At 33.9% G+C, this 21010-nt stretch overlaps 2 protein-coding genes across 25 annotated transcripts in view; one reads left to right on the top strand and one right to left on the bottom strand.

Annotated features, from left to right (window-relative positions):
* Positions 1 to 446: 446 nt before the first annotated feature.
* Positions 447 to 21010, top strand: part of LOC148624156 (mitochondrial amidoxime reducing component 2-like) — a 33468-nt gene continuing 12904 nt past the window's right edge. For 2 of the 3 annotated variants that reach the window (XM_088566695.1, XM_088566694.1), the window contains exon 1: positions 447 to 756. In XM_088566695.1, the coding sequence (XP_088422821.1) occupies positions 539 to 756 (218 nt within the window). In that variant the 5' untranslated portion in view covers positions 447 to 538. The remainder of the gene's footprint in view (positions 757 to 21010) is intronic. The other variant, XM_088566696.1, reaches the window with a different exon arrangement.
* Positions 1023 to 18813, bottom strand: LOC148624157 (uncharacterized). Of its 22 annotated transcripts, none has more exons than XR_015919625.1 (7): positions 18403 to 18809; positions 17930 to 18013; positions 8201 to 8287; positions 4746 to 7356; positions 4305 to 4393; positions 3529 to 3656; positions 1023 to 2734 (listed from the first exon to the last, which is right to left on the bottom strand). XR_015919625.1 is itself a non-coding variant. In XM_088566702.1 (4 exons), the coding sequence occupies exons 3-4, from the start codon at positions 8233 to 8235 to the stop codon at positions 7104 to 7106; spliced, it is 288 nt and encodes a 95-aa protein (XP_088422828.1). In that variant the 5' UTR covers positions 8236 to 8287; positions 17930 to 18013; positions 18270 to 18453; the 3' UTR covers positions 6691 to 7103. The 22 variants fall into 22 exon arrangements, 5 of the variants coding, with proteins under 5 accessions (XP_088422828.1, XP_088422827.1, XP_088422830.1 ...); XR_015919621.1 differs by having other exon boundaries at positions 8201 to 8297; positions 18403 to 18808; XR_015919619.1 differs by having other exon boundaries at positions 4736 to 7356; positions 8201 to 8297; positions 18270 to 18807.

Raw genomic sequence — 21010 nt, 5'->3', positions numbered from 1 at the left:
TTTAATATTAGAAATTCATTTTGTAATATTAAAAATTCATTTTCTAATATTACAAATTCCTGATTTAGTAATATTATAAAACATCAGACATTTTGTAACATTACAAATTAAATATGCAATATTAGAAAATGAATTTGTAATATTAGAAAATCACTTTGCAATATAGCAAAATCAGTCACATTTTTTAATATTACAAAACGATTTTCTAATATTAAAAAATCGTAATTGAATACAAGAAGTCCATTTTCTAATATTAGAAATTCAATCGATTTTTTAATATTAAAAAAGAGTTTTGTGATATTAGAAATTTAATTTGTAATATTTGAAAATGAATATGTAATATTAAAAAATCATTTTTTAATATTAGTAAATACTTATTGTTGTCCACTTTGGCTTGCCATAATTACCCGCTGGGTATCATGTAGCTATCTATATATATGGGACAGATAATTTTTTGATTTTTGGGTACGTTGTGCTCTAATATGTAGCCTTTCGGTATTTAGACGGCTTGATTGCTACTTCGTGTAATATATCCAACATGCAAGATCGTTTAAATACTTTCTTGGGAATTTTGTCTTTTTCTGTTGCAAAAGTGACATTGTTTGTGTTATGTAGACGAAATAGACTGAAGAAGTTTGAAGAGGTCGGGCGAATTCATTCCATTAATTTGTTTCCACTAAAATCTGGAGGACCGATACATCTTGAAAGTGCCAAGTGTACAGTAACTGGACTACTGTGTGATGGGGTGAAAGATAGGTCAGTGCAATTTATATACACATACTAGCTCTAAATGAGACCAATAGAATTCTGATGTCACGGCCTCTTAGACCAAATAAGGAACAAAACAATAGACCGTAATAACGCTCTTTCCAGTTTTCTGATGATGAGTCCGTACCGATTCCACTTTCTTTCTAATACACTTACGGTTTGTATGATATTCTATCAATATCATGCTCACATCAGTTGCACATAAGTATGGAAATCTGATGTCGCCGTTAGGATTTTAAATAACTAAATAATACTTTATGCAATACTTTTAATATTCTGTCAAAGAGAAGACAATAATGAAAGTAGTGATGCGCAGATATCAATTGAAAATGTACATAAAATTATATTAAAACACGTGAGAACAATAGTTACTAAAAGTAAACATACACATGTATCCCATTGACTTGATAGGTAGGTCATTCGGGGTCATCCCCTATGCGTGTGCAGATGGGAGTTCAATGTTCTTATTATAGTAGAACTCTCGACCTGCTAAGCGAAAACTGTACATTTTGCCATTCTCAATGTGGTAAATCAAAAGATAAGCATATGAAGTTGTTTTGGATTTTTTTACGGTCTTCTTTTGGTGATTTCGAAATATTATTGACGAAAATTTATTCCATTGTATTTCATAATGTATTTTTAAATACCGTCATTAAGCAGGTCCGGAACTATTTAGCTATTGGCTCTGCATAAAATCCCTGACTATAATTTGATTTCAGTAAAACTGCAATATACTAGAGAATAACTCTAGCCCCTAGTGAGATTTAATTATCCATCCGTGTTCCCTATTTAACACAATCAATGTATACATGTATGTGTACATGGTTATAAATGGTAAAAGTCACTGCACATCAATCAGATTAGTTATGCTATATCTAAGCTACAGCAAGCAGGTTTGAGTGTGCAATATATGCAAAGCATAGCAGAGTCCAGTACTGATACATGTAGTTTCAATTTCTCTATGGCAATGTTTGAGATATGAGGAAATGAGGTAGAGTCAAGTAAGAGCTGTAGTAGATCACTGTCGTTGTCTATGGAAAGTTGTTCTAATTCAAGCACTAAGTTTAATGTCTGCATAAAAGTAGTGCAGTACAGGTCACAATGAAATGTAGTTGATTCTCCATACCATCTCTGCATAATGGACAGGTCGGTTCTACCTTGTACTGGTTGAACTTATGGCGATTAGACTGTGGAATATATAAACCAAGTATTATCTTACATTTCATGTGTGCTTTAGTAACTGTCATAGGCTCAGTTCTACTCCAGCAGTACTAGAGGTTTTTTGGCACGTTATATTATGGAGGAACGGAATTCCAACTTCTTACGTTGTAGGAGTAGGCTCAGTTCCAGCAAATTTCCATACATTGTGGACTTTTCCAGCGGCCAAATTGTCAACATTGAGATATTTTAGTGATGATTTGCTTTTTGCTTCGTCCTTCAATTTTGTTTCCCAGTATGTACCAACTGATTTTTAAACTGAATTCTTCCAGGTGTATTTTCCAATAGGTGTTTCCAAAAGTTCAAAAACTGACAGGAGGCTGTATTGTACCAGTATATCTTTGACTAAGATGAACCAGCTATGAGATTTGCTGTCTTTAATAGAAAGCTGCCTCCAGGCAAGTTGATTTTCAACTGAATTGTGATCCCTACAGAAACTTCCAAAAGTTGTCATGATCCTGTTGTGCAGTTCAGCTGTTAACGGTAATTCACCAATTAGCATATATGCACAGTCTGCAATACGATCTGGGAGATGTTTGGATATGCTTTAGTCTTTTATAGTAGCTGATGAGATTATTTAGGTCTTTTGTATTCAGACGGGTGACATCCAGCCCATAGATCAGTTAGACACAATGTAGATTCTTATTAGAGGATTGAGTCCGTTGATATCATAGAGGCCTCTCCTCATCAAGCGGTGCTGATTCTCTCTGAAGAAATACTTAACTCTCTGTGGGACAAATTTACCATCCTGGAAATGGCAAATTTGACATGCTTAAAGAAAAGTGTAGAAGGATTTTTTTTTTTGCTGACCATGTAGTACTAGTCAAGAAAAAAAGTTAAGGATTTAAGTCAGATTTCCCATGGGAAAACTACTTTTCCCATAGGAAAATTCCTATGGGAATATCACACATGTCCCATGGGAAATGCAAAGTTCCTACGGGAGGATTCAATTTTCCCATGGGAAATCTGATCAGCTATATTAATCATTCTAAAAATCCATTTTTTTGGTATAATTTCATAATTACAAACATTTGATTTCTTCAGATGAATTTGTTTTAACCAAGGGAGGTAATTTTGCTGCATTCAGCTAAGGGGATATAATTTTGATGAAATATTACACACCTTTTTTAAAATATCACAACTTGATAGTATCTTCAATTCTCATACTGTTTTAAAAAAGAAGACCAATAAACCTTTAATATCATGAGTTTGAAAAATTAACAATTACAGGAACATTTTGCAAGAAATTGAAACAAACAATTTTTGTTTAATGTGTATTATTTCTTCCAACAGTAGTATTACTGTCTATGTAATATCTACGACAAAATACTTTGAATAGAAAGATACCATAGGGTATAACAATCACCACACATGAGAACATTTTCTTTCTCAGTGATAAGTCACAACTGCATTCCAATGGTGTGTCTTCAAACAGGTCTTTTCTTGTATTAAAGAATGAACAATTTTCACAATGAAATAAATCTGTCCTGTTAGTACCAGTACAATCAAAAGATATAACAGACTCCACATAGTCTCACTTACATTTGTACAATTTACAGTAGAAGTTCTAGCAATTTATTCCAATAATCCAAGAATGTTATTGACCAGCATGCCACTTCACATCCTGTATCTGTGTGATGTCAAATCCAAACTCATCCATTTGTTTAAACCTTCATGGAAAATATGACAATACATGTAGTTACAATCTTCCCTAAATTACATACATGTACTTGTATACAATTCATCATGATAATTACTTTGATTTGAAATACTGATCATCTTTCCATAGTAGATGAATTTTGGAGATAGAAAAAAAACTTTCATTCACCTTAAAAAATATGGGATGCTCTAATAAAAATGCACCGTGTAAAGTGGAAAAAATTAGCACAGGAACAGCATCTAAATATCTGAAGTTCTAAATCAATCAAGTAGAAAATGTAAATACACACCATTATAACTTCAAGGTGGATATATTTAAATATGTACAATTCTTAAGCATCATTAACATTGAAAAAACAGTTATATAAAAGTCCTGATGTTTACCTAAATAACTTTTTTTTCAAGAACTGGTATTTATTTAGTCTCACTCTTAGCACATGTTTCATTTGATATAATTAAAAAACTCAATACAGGTCCCATTGAGTCCTTACAATTGTCCTCCTTGTAAAAATTGTTTATGCTTCTCATTAACATAAAAATGATAGAGTGGAAAAAAAAAACATTCATAGCTATATTTTTCAATTATTTCCATGTGCAAGTTTAGAAATATGGTAATAATGTTAACTAACTAATTACAATGTACGTACAAATCGACATGCCTAAATGTTCCCGGTTTCTACTCTCCCTAGACAGATGGAGCATTGTGGAAAAGGCCACAGTCACAAAAAACCAGTGAATCTTTGAGACCCTGTTTAGAGAAGAGAAATATTTTAAGGTATTGCTAAATATTCTCAAAGACGTAAGCAGAACAAGATCATTATAAATTGTAATACCAGCTAAAATATGACTCGCATATTTACAGCATTTAATATTGTAACATGTTAAGCCTAATTGTAAGGCTTTTAGACTTGATGTAAAGGTTTGGTAACCTATGGTTCTACTCAAGCACTTTCCATTCTTGTTTTCTTTATAGCTTCAGTGGAACATTAATGTGAATGCCGTAGACACTCACAATTACCTCATCATGTATTGTGCATGCCATTGTTATTATGTATTTTGGGAAATTTCGCAAGTACAAGTTCGTCCTCACTGTTTCTCACCTGTAGTCAGGTCCCCTCTTTAGTTTGCCCCTCCCATTCTAGTCCTGTTTCTCACTCGTCATTTCATGTGTACCGGATTTATTGTTACCCCAGAATAAGTTCCGTTCAGCCCATTTCCTTTTATTGTATCGTACCGGTTGAATCACTGGGCGCCGCCATCTTCTTCCGGTATTTTCCCTATTTATCGTTTTTACGCACGTGCGGCGTCTGTTACCATGACTGGGGGCACTCAACTAATCAATAGTTCCAAGGGTCCCCAAGGGAGTACAAAACCCCCAACATCGTCTGCTTCTGAGGGACTGTGACCTGTTACCAGGGTCAGATAGCTGAGTGACCACAGTTTTTCACAACTAACGACCAGGTTGAATTATTTCCCTGTGTACGTACCCCATATATAGGTTACAGACCACCAATTCAACCAATGAGCATTTGGAACGTAGGCAAAAATAGTCCTACGCAGAAATTACCCCTGTTCCTCATAGTGCTGTGAAAAAAGTTCTCAACTTTTAAAAAAAATTTAAACAGTTTCTGAAAGGAAAAACATTTCTGTACATTTTATAGGTGCATTTTGCTTCTTGTGATGTGAAGCCTAATCTCCATAATGATTTTTAAATATACCCCTATCTTGTGAAAACACTGGGATTTCCCATGCTATTTATAGACCCTTCACTTCCGGTGACCAGTACTGCCCTGCAAGTCTGCTAACCCCACATGCCATTCTGAGGATTGTGAGCTGACAGATGTAGAATCATGCTGATATATAGTCCTCTGCAGGTTAAAGTTAAGGTAAAGTCCAGAGAAGCCATTGAATATTGTGAAATTAGCATAGAAGCCTATGGGAAGTGGAATTAGTGGTTTTTAGCCTATATACGATCGTAGTTTACGACCTGTTGACCTGACCCAGTTCCCATGACAATAATCATCCCGTTCCGCTATAGCAGCCATGTTTACTATTTATTAACAAACCAAATAGGGGGTCCCTGATTATTCTCTAGCGCTCTGGTGGGATTTTCAAAACATATAATTCGGTCATTCGCAATAAAACGGGACAATTGACCCTTGAGAAATCATAAAATTGAAATTCGTCCTTTCTTTTCAAGATTTTACAGTGTCAAAGCTCAATATTTCGGATTGTTTTTCCCAAAACGATTTCAAGTTAACTTTTTTACTTTTAGAGATATAGAATAAACTATAAGGCTTAGTGTAGACGTATTTTTTTGCAATGTAACATACGTGAAAATCTTAGTTGCCTTGCCTACACAAATGTCACATACCTTCAACGCAAGTATGAATGATTTATCTGCATATTATTTTCAGAACATCATGATAATAATTCATTATCAAGCAATTCAAAAGAGATATTTGATACAGTGTGTTGATTTTTAAATGTTTTTAAACCACTTTGTTGGTGTTATCACATTTAAAAAAAATTTTAACATGTATGTTATTTTGAAGTTTTTCTAAACTTCAAAGTGTCGACAAGAAGTCATCGTTTGTTGCTCGATATCATCAAGTATTGTTATACAATTGATAGTGATGCATCGCCATCCTTCCTTAGCATACACAGAACTATGGTATTTGAATGAGTGGTAAAAAGTAACCAATGTTACTGATATCATTGATTTTTTGTTAAAATGCTAAACGAGTACAATCTTTGAATTTTTATTGATTTATTGACGAGATCATCTTCCTAGAATACACAATGAAAATATTTCATATATTTGTTATTTTTTTCAACCAGAAACATTATTATTTTTAATTGGGTAAGTAGTTCTTCATTTACTGGAAAGATTTTTTCTAAAATCAAATTGTCCCTGTTAATGTCAATAGGGACTAATTAAACCTATTGTTTCTTGCATCAGATGAAGACTAAGCAAATGTAAAGAACAACCATTTTAAAAAGGCACAAACCACACACACATCTCACAATTCATTTGATGTAACGCATGTTTCCATTTTTAATGAAATTCAAAAGGTCGAGATACAAGTGTCATGGAGTGTATTTTCACTTTAATTATTCTCGAATCTGATAATGTAGATTAAAGACTTTCGTAATTTGCAAGTCACTTATCGTCATTTTGAGAGAAAGAACACTAAACTGGAGTAAGAAAAAATGTATATAACGTATGTTACAAAATCAGACATAAAGTTATCGCGAGGAAAATATGGATTTTATAGTTTCCATTTCCCCACTGACAGGTTTGAAAAGACGTTTAGATCGGCCATTTGCAATTGGCTGTCCAATTCTACACAAAACCTGACTTTTTCCTTCCTGCTTCAGAAATAGCTTTACTAAGTCTCTTTTTCGGACCATTACGTCTAGCATTTGGTAGTATAACGACAAGGCAACTCGTATTACTATCCTGAGTTTCGTATCCGAATCATCATTTCTGTTGGATTGCAACCTCTGCTGTTGTCTATGTTTTCTAACTCTTTCTTTGGTTTTTTCATTTCTCTTTTTCCTACCGGAATTTGTGAGCATATCCACTTGCACATAGCTTCTCTACTGTCGTGCTCGTTCACGAGCGAGATATGCATCTCCTTCAGTTGCTTTTTTCTTCTCTCTATATCTCTTTTGTATCTCCGCTCAGGACATAGGCATTTTGGTGTCCTGAAATGCAAAAACACATTTTTATTGTCAAAGAAACGTACGTTACCGCTAAAGAACATACGTTACCACAAAAGTACTTTTGATCCTTTATTTAATATATTTTAAGTAAAAAAAATATCCATAATTAATTTTCATACTTAATTTAAAAAAAAAAACAGACAACAAAAACATCAGTATTTAATTTCATTATGAAAGGTATTCGTAGTGTAGAACTTTCCTACTGACTTGCATATACCACTTAGCATTTTACTGTTACAATTTTCCGCACAGGTATACAGTTTAATTTATACTAATAGTATATTACACAAAATGTTTCACTGCATATTCCGAATTTAAAAGGTTTTTTTTATATTTTCAACTAAGTTATCATAGCTTTTAGGGGTCATGAAAAGTAACAAACATACGTTACCAAAGGTATGTTTCTATTTTAAAATCAAGTATTGTTTACATCTAATAATGTATAGGCATCACAGTGACATGTTAGTGTAATATTTCAAACCCTTTTCAATATAAAATTGACACATTTGTCAATAAATATGGGAAGATATATATTATAGTTATGCTACACGTACATACCTCTTCCATCGAAGATTATAAACTATAATATAAGGAATAATTGTCGTAGCAGACAGCATCTAGCAGACGATGCAGACGACATGTCGTGTTAGTCATGTGATCAAATGAATAAAAGCTATATATATATAGCGAGTAAGCCTTAGTTCCGTAACACTTGATAACGTATGTTACAAATGAATCGTTGGACATTTATCATTTTTTTTTGTTTTTGGAATAATGAACCCATTCATTCAACATTTGAAAAACATGTTGATTGCAGTATATTTACGATATGTTGATGTTGATTGAGTGCACTCTTCCCATCCTAGATGTTACAGTTTTAACTGGACTAAACGTTTTATAGTAAAATCATCACCTGAAAAATGCTGAAATTCATGAAAAACTGGCAGTTAATGAATCTAAATAACAAATATACATATAAAGCGACCTAAAAATACAGTTGATTTATATGTGTGCGAGTGTAGAGGATTTTGTGTAGCCTTTTACACGATTTATTGTGTGCTCCTGTTGAAAATTAACAACAAGCAATATCGTAAGAAAACGAAAATGCAATCATTTCAGTCGTTTGTAGCAACTCAATTGGCAGGATGTTATAGTTGTCAAAAAATGAAAAAGCAAAATCGACTTTGGTTCCAGGACATTTTATTCTGTTCGTAGTTATATCTTCGAATGTCGGAACGGCGACAGTATCGTATGTTACAAAAACACACCTTTCGGATGTCATATTTTTTTAAAGAAACATATTTGCGCTATATATGCTTCTCGTTTTCGAAGAACATATCAGTTGGTACTTGTAGAAGTGTCTCTAAATGGGCATCGGTTCTGCATGAAGTCCCGGCGACAAGAATGTCTCGCCTGATTGAGAATGAGCGAATTGTCATTGTTAGTTATATTTATGCTGTTTGTCCATAGGCATAATAAATAGTGTATTAATTTGAATGGCTACTGTTCTTTATGAAACATGATAATTGGAATCGGTGCCTTACCGTTTAGCTACCTTGGAGTATATTGCCACGTTACCAGTGCATTTATAGTATAAAATAAATTCTCTGTATTGACAAAGATCATAGCCCTAACACATTAACACTGTGACATAAACAAAAAAAAACCCAACTTATATACTTGTTTCAAAAGCCTTACTTGCATTTTTATTTAAAATACCTCAAACTGTGAGCAATCTCTGTGAATGTCAATTGCACTTGCAGTGTGTGGGAGAAAATCTTACAAAAGGGTTTTACATGCTTATGTTTGGTAACTTATTTAAACATGTAAAACTCTTGTTAGATTATCTCCCACCTCAAGCATATGATTGCAAGCAAATTTCATCAAATCCATTTAACAGGTAAGGAGGCTATGCACTTACAAAGTATACTTATAGTCAGGCAAATGTGAACAAAATGATCGCAACATGGTAATATCCTAAATATAAAAAATGAAAAAAATAATAATTCTAGATACTAGTACCACAGTTTCAAAATTTATATTTCACATAAAATGTGACAAATAAGCTCTATTTTCCTGTCCATTAAACTTACATATTAAACATTGAATAGAATCAAAGTAATATAGAGCGCCTGTTTCTACCTAGGAGAGAATGTTGGATGGACAAACAGACAGACATGCTGATTTCAATATATTGCATCCCCGTGCAGGTCCGGGTGTTGAAAGAATAGGCCTGCAGCAGCGCTAAGCTTGTCGTAAAAGGCGACTAAATAGTGCTCAGAACTCTAGCCGGGGGCTAGGGCGCTCTGCCCACAGAGCAACTGGGATGTGTGCCCCAGGTGGTGGAATGGGGTACCCCTGGCGTGTTACATGCTGGGGTTGTCAGGCTATAATACGGAAAACCTGACCGCAAACCATAGTGGTGCACCGTGTTGGGAGGGATGCCACGTTTCTAGCACGCTAAAGAACCCTACTGTGGTATTCTCCCGGAGTAGGAACCATAGTGCTCCGCCACAGGAGGCTAAATTGCCCGACCCTACCCACCTCTCCCTATTTCCAGTGGCAATCAAAATTTGTCGACCCCATTGTCCTTGTGTCCCATCCCTTTTTCATTTCATCATCATTTCATGTTCATTTTATCATCAATTTCATGTTCATCGTCTGAATATAGCTGAAATATTGCTGCTCGGACGTTAAACCCCAACAAACAAACATCAATATATTACAACCCATTTGTCGATGGTAAAACTACTTCCACAAACCTAAAATTTCAAATGCATCTGGTTAACTTTTACCTTCTGGTATGCTAGGTGTGGTAATTACTTGCAATTACACAGGTAAACCATTACAGGTAAATCTTCCAGTATATAATGGGATTTGACAGGTTATGCATTTATCTAGGCCATAAAGGTATATCAGCTACCAAATTTCTAGAAAGTGATAATTACAAGAAGAACATGTATAGAAAAACAAGGATGGAAAAATATAATTGAATAGACAGGTTTTTTAACTGCTCTATGTACAACAGAGCTAAAAAATCAGGATAACAGGTATCTGAAAGTCTAAAAAATCTTTGATTATCAATTCATACATATGGGAAAGACCATATCCTGAAACTTTGTAAGCTAAAAATCAGGATAACAGGTATCTGAAAGTCTAAACAATCTTTGATTATCAATTCATACATATGGGAAAGACCATATCCCGAAACTTTGTAACATATAGCCTAACGATTTAACTATATGTAAAGACAAGTCCCTAAAGATATTGATCATATGATTTGATTGTTGTTGAAGCACATCTACCTAGTCGAACATATTTAATATAAGATAGATCATGATTGAAAGGTGTATTTAGCAGGCATCAAAAATTGTTTAAAAACTTTACTTAAGGACTGTTTTCAATAGCTGGTTAGATTATGGGTTATACAAGACTTCGGGTTGGCTTACTCTAAACAAACCATCAAGTGATTTATGTTGTAGTGTAAACCGACCCAAAGTTGATTATGTCCCTTATTTAAACTGACAATTGAAAACGGAGCTTATATTTTAATTCAAAAACACCGGAAAACAAGAAAAAAAATCACTGTATATATAATATAAAATCCATATTTTTTTTAAACGGGGGTAAATAAGTGCTGTCAACTGTCAATGGATTGCACCATTGTAAAACTAAAGTAAAACTGTGTGCAGTTTTAAAGTGAGTTATAAATTTGCTTTATTTGAAATCTAAATTAAAAACCAAATACTGAATAAATTTTATCTCCAAAGAATTGCAAAGAGTAACAAAGTTATATATTTTCAAGCGAAATGGCCGTTTTCCGAAAAAAAATCCTAGGCCATGCTGAAAAATCCTATAGACTGTAAGATCCATTAGCTGAAATGTCTGTCCACCAAATTATCTCCCCCTGGAGTTCACCAACAGTAATAATAATCACATTTACATTAGTCCGAATTTCCTCTGATCCTAAAACCCTCCTCTTTTTTATTTGGATATTGATATGTATGGCACATCGTTCTAACCCCAACCCGACATATCAATATCCAAATAAAAAAGAGGAGGGTTGCAGGGTCAGAGGAAATTCGGACTACATTTACATGTGATGCCTACTCTTCGGAAAATAATTACCAAAATCCCTTGAGCAGTTTACACCAAATAAGATCTAAATCGTATTTGGTATTTCAACATTTAGACCGACTTTGAAGCGAAAAAATGCATTGCCATTGGCTATCTTAATCAGTAATTAGAGTGCTTGTTATGGCAAGCCGTTGTTGAATTTATTCCCCATTTATTGATATCAATAAATATTTAATAACATGTTAATAAATATTTATCTACATGTGCATAAATGATTTATTAATATCAAAAAATTGATGACTTATTCACATGTTGATAATTATTTATTAACGTGTTGATAAATCATTTAATATCAATAAATAGAACGAATTATTCTATCCAATGTTATTGTCATTTCGGTACTTATCAATTTCGGCACATGACAACGGTAAACGAGATACCCGTTATATACACTATATTTTTTTTACCAAACGGGTCTATCTGTGTATTCTGCTACATTATTCAGTATGATATTGAAACAACTTACTTCAAGACACTTAAAGGGGTGACCATCTATTTTTTATTAATTGTTAGTATATTTAATAATAATTTTAAGTGTTAGAATAAATCTTATAATTACGGTTGAAGAGTCCTATTTCCTTGCGAAAATAATTCACTTTAAGGGTTCGACACGGCTTGGATTTTGTTGTTGTTTTTTTTCTTCAAAATTTACGACCCGGTTAGTTTCCAATGAAATATGTTAGGTTGCAATTAATCTAAGAACAATTATACCCCCACCATGCGCGCAATATATTTATTTATTTTTGTTATATTTTTTTCTTAAATAAAAAAAATGTCAACCCACGTAAAAAATCTATAACGGTACATTTCATGTATGTAGGGTATCATATACATGTGACAGGTTTTGTTGAATAAATTCGCTATTTATTGTGAAAATTGGCAATTAAAAATAAATACTGAGAAGGCAAAAGTTGTAATTTTTTCTTGTGTATGAATTCCACAAAATTTGATTTTTTTATGAACAAGAATGAATAAGAACTATCTTGGTTTATATTTTCCAGAAGTGGTTCCTTCTGAAAACACGAAAGTATTTACATGACCAAGGTATAAAAGCTATGTGACCTAACATACTAGCACATGACACTACATCTGGCTACCCGTGAAACCTAATTACACATTAAAACACGTGGAGTAGATACGTACGTAAAAGTCGAAGAGCTTTTATCATTTTGTTTCATTTACTTCATGCTTTACTTTAATAGTGGTTATTATCAAATATATGTTCTTGTATAATTATTCTGTTATTAAATCAGATATAGATTTTGTTTTAGCCACCTGTCCACATGATTGCATGTACTTTTCTTAACATTGTCCTTGTCCGTATTTATGCAAATTTTAAGTGGCTTTTTTCCATACTTGAATTAGGTTCCACTACATAGATAGGTCACAGCAGATAACTTTATGACAATTTATGGAAATAAAGCTATATTGAGACACTTAAACAAGCAAATCCAACATTTTTTCCTGTAAAAAGTATATATTTTTCAAAACCTTATATTACATGTATGGAGATCCATAAAAATAAGATAGATATTATTTCATATTTTGTTATGAAAATCTGTAGCCATGGTAACATAATAAAAACATACATCAGTTTTCATAACAAATTTTGTGTGCCTTCCCAAAATTGTCAAAAAAAAACAGGTTTTCTAAAATATCAGGCACTTAAAAACTACCAGAAAAAAGTAAGTTGGCATGGTATTATTGCAAAAAACAAATAAAAAGTGGACCATTTTCTGCTTCTTTGTTCATGATTTTAATTCTTAAAGTTCGTGCGAAATTTTGCATTTTTGAAAAACAGCCTGTTGGTGCAGGGTAGAGATTCCAATCCGGCGAGGACCTGAATCTTTCCGGATAGCTTTAAGCATGCATTTTACGCGTCTTCACCTTCACATTTATGTACGATTGCTCTACTACTCACAATCAATATTTCCACCAAGTATCACCTCTTATTTTTAAGTTTTACAAAATTAGACCAGGTCAGTTTTGTGTAAGAAACGGTGCACCTAAATCCCATTTGTGCAACCTTAAGGAGAAGGATTTGTTTTTAAATACATGTAGAAATATTTTGTATTTCTTTGAAAGCTCTGTATATGAGGATTACAGAAATACCAAATTTATTTATATTGAAGAATAGATATCAAGATCAAGTTCTAAGTATAATTTTCGGAGTGATGTAGTCTGTCTTAGAATAGATATAATACGTGTCCCTTCCATTTTAACTCTTTCTAGTAACTTGGGATCCTGTTAAGTACAATTGTCCTAAACAGAGTGGGCTTACTGTTCAGTAGGTTGATTAAAGATAAACAAATGGTCAATAATGATTGTCTATTTTGGCCATTTGTGTGTTTTTATAATGCATGGCTAATGTTCCTGTACTAGACACCATTGTTGAAATTATATTCCATGGCTTTATCGTTTATGGATATGTTAATGTACCTGTCTTTGGAACTATGTATCCAGAAACTAAGCGATTTTTAGGTAACACATAGATATCTATGAAATAACGTGTAGCACTTAAGCAACTGAGAAATGCAGTTAGTTGAGACTATCGTGTATCTAAGGATATTTGTTTCAATAATTGTGACTTATATATTTTTTTAAAATGTCCTTCGTTATCAGAAAGTGAATTTAAAAATAAAACAGAGAGTTCAGTATTATCCATTTATAACAATAACCAATAATTTAAAAAGAAAATGGGATTATCTTCGGACTCCTTTTTAACTGAATGATTAGTGTCCACTTGAACCAACCAGACAGGTGTTTAAAGCATGCAAATTGGCCTCCAGTCTCGTTCTTAATGAAAACACGGCTTCTGCCCTTTTTTTTAGAATATTAATGACAAAAATAAATGTAAACAAGATTTATTTACAATTCATAAAAGATACATTCAAATTCTTCTTTTAAAACTTGAAGTTACATTTGATACATGTACATGCTTAATCTTATATGCTCCTTATTACTTAATTATCAGTGACTTCAATGTTATTTTTAACTCAAGGAAACAACAATTTTGTTCATATTTCAATACACATTAACATTCCATAGTTTTTTTTATCATGTGTTGAAATTGCAATTCAGAGTCAGTGTACACTAGTCCTAATTTGGTCTATTCCCCAATCACAATGACTTCATGTAGGCTGGATTTCAGCTGCAAAGACTAGTACAGCCTAAAAATGTAAAACATAATAAAAATGACCATTTTCATTAATATATATAATGTTCATTGTAATTCAGTACATGCACTGGAGCATATTTCCAAAATTCAAATTTCATTCTGGAAAGATGATACATGTATTTACTACAGACATATACAGTATGCTCAATATTTGTGGGTATGATTGCTTGTTTCACACCAAAACAGTTTTTTTGCATGTACATCCATACTACCAGTGTTTTTTGACTGCTTAGTTACTTGAAATGTCTTAAATGATTTTTCTAATTCTAGTCTATTACTTTCTCTACACTTTAATTTAGAGAAAGTAGGTGGAAAATGTATTCTATATTATTCCAAAAAGCTGTGTTAAAGAAAATGGTGTATTTTTACCAAAACTTTTTGAAATTCTTGCATTTTTATACTTAGAAGAAGGGAAAAATGTTGAAAAATGTACTAACTTCATTGCTGACTATTGTACTTGTGTGCTCCTTCCGGCTTATGTCACTAAATCATCTCCTTTAACTTATTCTACACTTCACAGCCTTCATCCTGAAAGTTAAACAAGGATTTAACAGTTCCTTCAAGTTTAAAATACTTGGGCTTGTGTTTGACTGAGAAGTACAATCTGAATATAATTACACATATGCAGATAGTGTACGTCAATCAATACAAATAGCCCCGTGCAGGTCCGGGTGTTAAAAGAATAGGCCTGCAGCAGCGCTAAGCTTGTCGTATAAGGCGACTAAATAGTGTTCAGAAAACTAGCCGGGGGCTATGCGCTCTGCCCACAGAGCAACTGGGATGTGTGCCCCAGGTGGTGGAATGGGGTACCCCTGGCGTGTTACATGCTGGGGTTGTCAGGCTATAATACGGAAAACGTGACCGCAAACCATAGTGGTGCACCGTGTTGGGAAAGATGCCACGTTCCTCGCACGTTAAAGAACCCTGCTATGGTATTCGATGGGAGTAGGAACCATAGTGCTCCGCCACAGGAGGCTAAATTGCCCGACCTTACCCATCCCCCCTTTTCCCAGTGGCAATCAAGGTTTGTCGACCCCATTGTCCTTGTGATCCATCTATTTTTTTCATTTCATGTTCATTTTGTCATCCATTTCATGTTCATTGTCTGAATATAGCTGAAATATTGCTGCTCGGATGTTAAACCCCAAACAAACAAACAAAATCAATACAAATACATGATCATTGTATATTGTACATTGTGCAGGTCTATTGTTTCTCGTCGATTTTGAGAAGGCTTTTGATTCAACTGAATGGGATTTCATTATAAAAGCACATCAAAATTTTAGTTCTAGTGAATCTCTTTGCAACTGGGTCAATATTTTATCAAGGGCAAAAAAATGCATTTATAATGTTGTTTTATGCTTTATCATTATCTAAACCAATACAATAAAAATATGCAGTAGTACTTTAATATTTTGCATACAAAAAGTGACTATACTCGGCGTCACATAAATAACATACTGTTAAAATTTGAATAAAAATATTTTCTACGACTTTATTGACACCGACCTCGTTTAAATTGTCTTAAATGACTTGCTCATTCGTTTAGCCAAACAGCTTCTCCCTAAACAAGTCTCTAATTAGCTTAAATCATGCGTAACAAATCCTTACGGGAAAATCCCATACTAATATCCGCCATGTTGGTTTTTATGGGACGATTTGTTTACAAACGAAGTTCGTAAGTTCCCGTCGAACTCCGGTGACAATCGTCTGCTTGATCAACTTCTCGGTATTGTACGTTGTTCGCGTAAAATAAATCCGAGATATCCGAAATAACGCCGAAATGCATTCTGGGTTCTTCGGTTTTTGGACAAACCATCTAAACGTAAACAACATCTCCTAGCAACCCGATCACTGTAAACATGGCCGACTTTTTACAATGTAAATATTGGCACCGAGAATTAAAATCTGACCGGAATTTAACGATTCAATGTTTAGGGAGAAGCCGTTTGGCTAAACGAATGAGCAAGTCATTTAAGACAATTTAAACGACGGTAGGTGTCAATAAAGTCGCAGAAAATATTTTTATTCAAATTTTAACAGTATGTTATTTATGTGACGCCGAGTATAATGGTTTTAGATCCTGACTTAGACTAGAGCTTAAAATCTTCTTCATACATGTATGTCATGAATGAAGGGGTTATTTTGATGAATTTCAGGCCAAATTGAAGTGTAGGCAAAATTACGGCAGGGGGTCCAGGGGGACAAAGCCCCCCCCCCCCCGAAAGCATCATTTATGCCTCTCCTGGATGTAATAAAAAAAAATTGGCAAAATTAAGTGCAGGCAAAAGCTTTTTTGCCTCACGGCAGCTACGCGCCTGAATTTACAGAGCTATATTTTAAAAATAAAAAAACAACATTTTATGGCAACCATTTTGGCTTTAATTTCTGAAAATTGGCGACTAAAACTGGCAGCTGGTGATTTTTCTGGCGGCAGAATTTTGAAAGCCAGAGAAGCCCCTGATTGGTGGTCACCTCGTGTTCCTTACCACGATTTTTTTTATATGAAACAAATGCCTGTGCTTAAAATTGCTCCCCTCCGCCTTTGACTTGTATACTATAAACATTTTTAACCTTCGTTCAGCGTGAACAAGATCCAACATACCTGTATTAGGTCGATCAGCTTTGAAACTCTCGGCCATACTTTGATTTGATTGTAATCTTCTGCTTCTGACAAATATCGTAAACAATAACAACTGGAAAACTTCGCGCTTTAAACTTAATCTTCCGTGCGCTTGCTTACCTCGTAAATGGTAATTAGAATTACACTTTTCTGGTCACGATTAAAGAGCGTATGTGGCGCCCTCTTTATCAACACTTTATTAATTCAGCTATTTATTGATATTAATAAATGATTTAATAACATGTTAATAAATTGAACAATTTATTGATATCAATAATTAATTATCAACATGTTGATAAATCAATTATTGATATTAATATATATTTATTAAAAGGTTAATATGTAAGATTTATTGACATCATTAAATGCCAATTTATTGATATCAATAATGAATTATTGATATCAATAAATGGGGAATAAATTCCACAACGGCTTGCCATAGCTTGTTTGTTTTGACCACCAAATTCACCCCTTATGGTTGCAAGGTTACATAAACCATTTACGCAAGAAGCTTTTCTCAATTGTCAATATATTCGTCTGAATATAGCTGAAATATTGCTGCCCGGACGTTAAACCCCAACAAACAAAAACAAACAATCAATTGTCAATATCCTTACCAAATAAATTGCCGTTTTCCTCTTAGTTATGGTACCAGTGTCGTATTGCATATCCCTGAGCGGGTGTAGGTCAAAACATGGATGCTATAAAAATATAGTGAATTTTCTTTTTGCCTCTCTACAAACTAATGTTTTGTCAAAAGATATGAACAATGACTTATAGAATAGAGCAAACATCACACTGTAAGATGAAGAACTTTTTTAAAAAGAAAATCTAACATAGTAAAATAAAAATGTTCTACTGAAAAGGTTGGTTTGGTGAGTGCAAAACGAAAGTGAAAGTAGGGAAAATGGCTATTTTTAGTTCGACTACTTTTCTGTCCGATCTTCGTGGACTCACCCTATTTTCTTCTCATGTCCTTAGAAATGCTACATAAGTGAAAGTTATATTGAATCAATTTACATATTAAAAAATCCTCTAAATATGCACTTCACTATAGAAGTCTATGGGAAAATTAATACCATACTGAGACCTTAAGCAAGAAACGAGAACGGGATGTAAGAAAAGGGACTGGAGCAACGTGTCTAGTTAAATTATTAGTTATGAATAGCGAAAGCCCTTTCGCCACTCGCGAGTATCGCCCATTTGACAATAGTTTTCGAAGAGGCTGTACATAACCGAACCATGAATCTTGATATTACGTTGATAGTTTTGGTCAGCATCGGGTCTCCCGCGGACGTTCCTTTTGTTTGTTTTTTTTTTAAATTTTTGAACTATTTTAACATTTTATAATATAAAACAGGGACTTCAATGTATCATAAACCTGTAATTAGTTTTATTAATGTATACAATTCCTTAATAAATTGATAGAATGATGAAATAAAATGTCAGTATGAGCAAGGAGGAATATTTGGAGAAGTCAGGAGATAAATGCTAAATGTGGGATACTAGTACCAAGGACTCAGAATTGGAAGTAAGTTAGATTGTCAAAATGTGTATAGGTGTGGATGGGAGTCAAATGGGAGTATTTTATATTAGGGTATATCAAAAGCAAAGCGAAATTCAAATTTATAGGTATTGATAGTATGAAAAGTTTTGTTGCATGCCCAAACTTTATGAATAAAGCAAAAAATGCATGTAAATTTTGACTGCTTGTTTTTTCAAAATACCTTTCTGGTTCGGAAATGTTAATAAACCATGCATAAGTTTGGCAAAGATGAGAAAATAACAGCATATGTTTTGGAACCCATTGCCAAATTCTCTGGATCTGCGCCTGGTAAATAAACTATACTCCGATGGAGTGTATTACATGTAATACATCCGAATATGTTGATATGGTATTTTTAATTAATTAGTCTGAAAACCATGTGCCTGAAGCTGACCATGTCCGATCTCACATATGCATACACATATATAGCCATGGAGTGTTAAGTCCCTCAGATATCCTAATTTTTTATCATTCTTGTATATCATGATTTTAAAAACACCCTTTTCACATAAAATGCTAGAATTTTTATTGTAATACGTGCACATAAGTATAAATTTGTTGATTAGAGTCTCGGGTACAGATCGGTACATATTTCCTGTTTATTAAATTCTAATTAACGGACGTGTCGTTTGATTGTGTACTGTAATACAATACCTCTGATTAATTTTAATAACACCCTAAACGGAAAAAAGTCACAATTTTGGTAGGAAAAAAGTCACAGGAAAAAAAGTCACAAAAAATAGTCACAATAATGTTAGTACTCTGACTTCGTATGATTTACTCGAAACTTTTGCTGTGAACATAGATTTACTACTGGTATAAAATGTGGGTAAAAACCGATTTATTGTGACATATATTTCCAAGACTTTTTCATGGCATTTCAAGTTAAGGAGCTCTAGTTTATAAATGTCTATATTAGATATAAATGATAATAAGTAAAGAGACCAACTGATTTCTGTACATTTAATAAATTACAATAAATAATAACAATGCAAGTATCACAAGATATAACAACAAAGAATACATAAATGGCAGAGATCACAATGTTCTTCACATGTAACATGGATATTGTTCAACTTATTCACACAAGGTAGTACAATACAGTTAGGTCATTTCTGAAAATTTGGTCTCATTTTGTTGAAATAAAGCTGTTTTGATGCAGTCTGCACAGAAATTTTTAGTCATAAAAAGTGCATGGTTTTGAAATCCTTGGTGTGTTGGATTAAAGTCATTTGTAAGTGATTTAAAGACTATTGTTATAAAATCCAGTAGTCATGGTAACATACTGAAAAAAATATTACTGACTTTTAGTATAAATCAGGAGTGCCTTTCCAAAACTAACAGCCAATTACTTTGTTTTATAAAATATCAGGCACTAAGACACTACCACAGGATGAAAGCATGCATGGAGTAGGTGGAAAAGGGTAAAAATAATAAGACCCCTTTTGATTCGTTCTCTCAAAATTTTAGTTCCAAAAGTTCGTGCGAAATAAGGTATTTTGAAAATCAGCCATCTAATGCTGCGGAGAGAACCTAATACGGCAGGGGACTGAAACGTTCCGGATTTGACCGGGGTAACTTGGTGTGCGAAACAGTGCGCCTTAATGTAACTGTAAACTTTAACGTTCAACTCAACACATAGATTTTGTTTGTTCATTTGGCAGAAAGTCTTAACGTCTGTGGTTTAGTCTGATGTTGAATCCCACACCCCGGAGAAACTGCTTGATAGTCTTCTGACCAATGGTAAGGTCAGTGCAGAGGCTCTGTAAACGTTGTTGCAGTTGGACGTGGCGATGCTGGAGTCTCTTTACTGGTGGGTTGCCGATGGCGTCCTGGTGGATTCTTTCTTGCACCACTAGATGACTCTCCAAATGGATGGGTGGGCGTGTCCGACGAGGTTGAAGAATTTGTTGTTCCATCCCTCGCATACGTTGTTGGTCCTGGCGTCACCATTCACTGTTGCGTCATGGACATTCCGGAGTCTGGCTTGGCCCTGGTCTGCATGTTGCTGTCGTAGTACACCACTCACATATGTAGCATCAAAGTAGTCTAGTAGTTCTGCTGACCCTGGTGGGTCATCTGGGCATAAGGTGCATACCATTGGTCAGATCAGGTACTGGTAGGAATGCAAGACCATCTATCATACCACAAA

This window comes from Perna viridis, chromosome 2, assembly GCF_037379345.1.
Source record: "Perna viridis isolate PV_CMFRI_1.1 ecotype Kerala chromosome 2, ASM3737934v1, whole genome shotgun sequence".
In the NCBI taxonomy this organism is placed as follows: Eukaryota; Metazoa; Mollusca; class Bivalvia; order Mytilida; family Mytilidae; genus Perna; species Perna viridis.
The sequence above is the reverse complement of the archived record's forward strand: the minus strand, read 5'-3'. Positions and strand labels throughout refer to the sequence as shown.

Coding starts and splice junctions, on each gene's coding strand:
- LOC148624157 (XM_088566700.1), bottom strand. CDS start 7,991: ATGCTGTCTGCTACGACAATTATTCCTTATATTATAGTTTATAATCTT. Junction 7,357..7,932: donor TATAATCTTCGATGGAAGAG/GTATGTACGTGT, acceptor TTTGCATTTCAG/GACACCAAAATGCCTATGTC.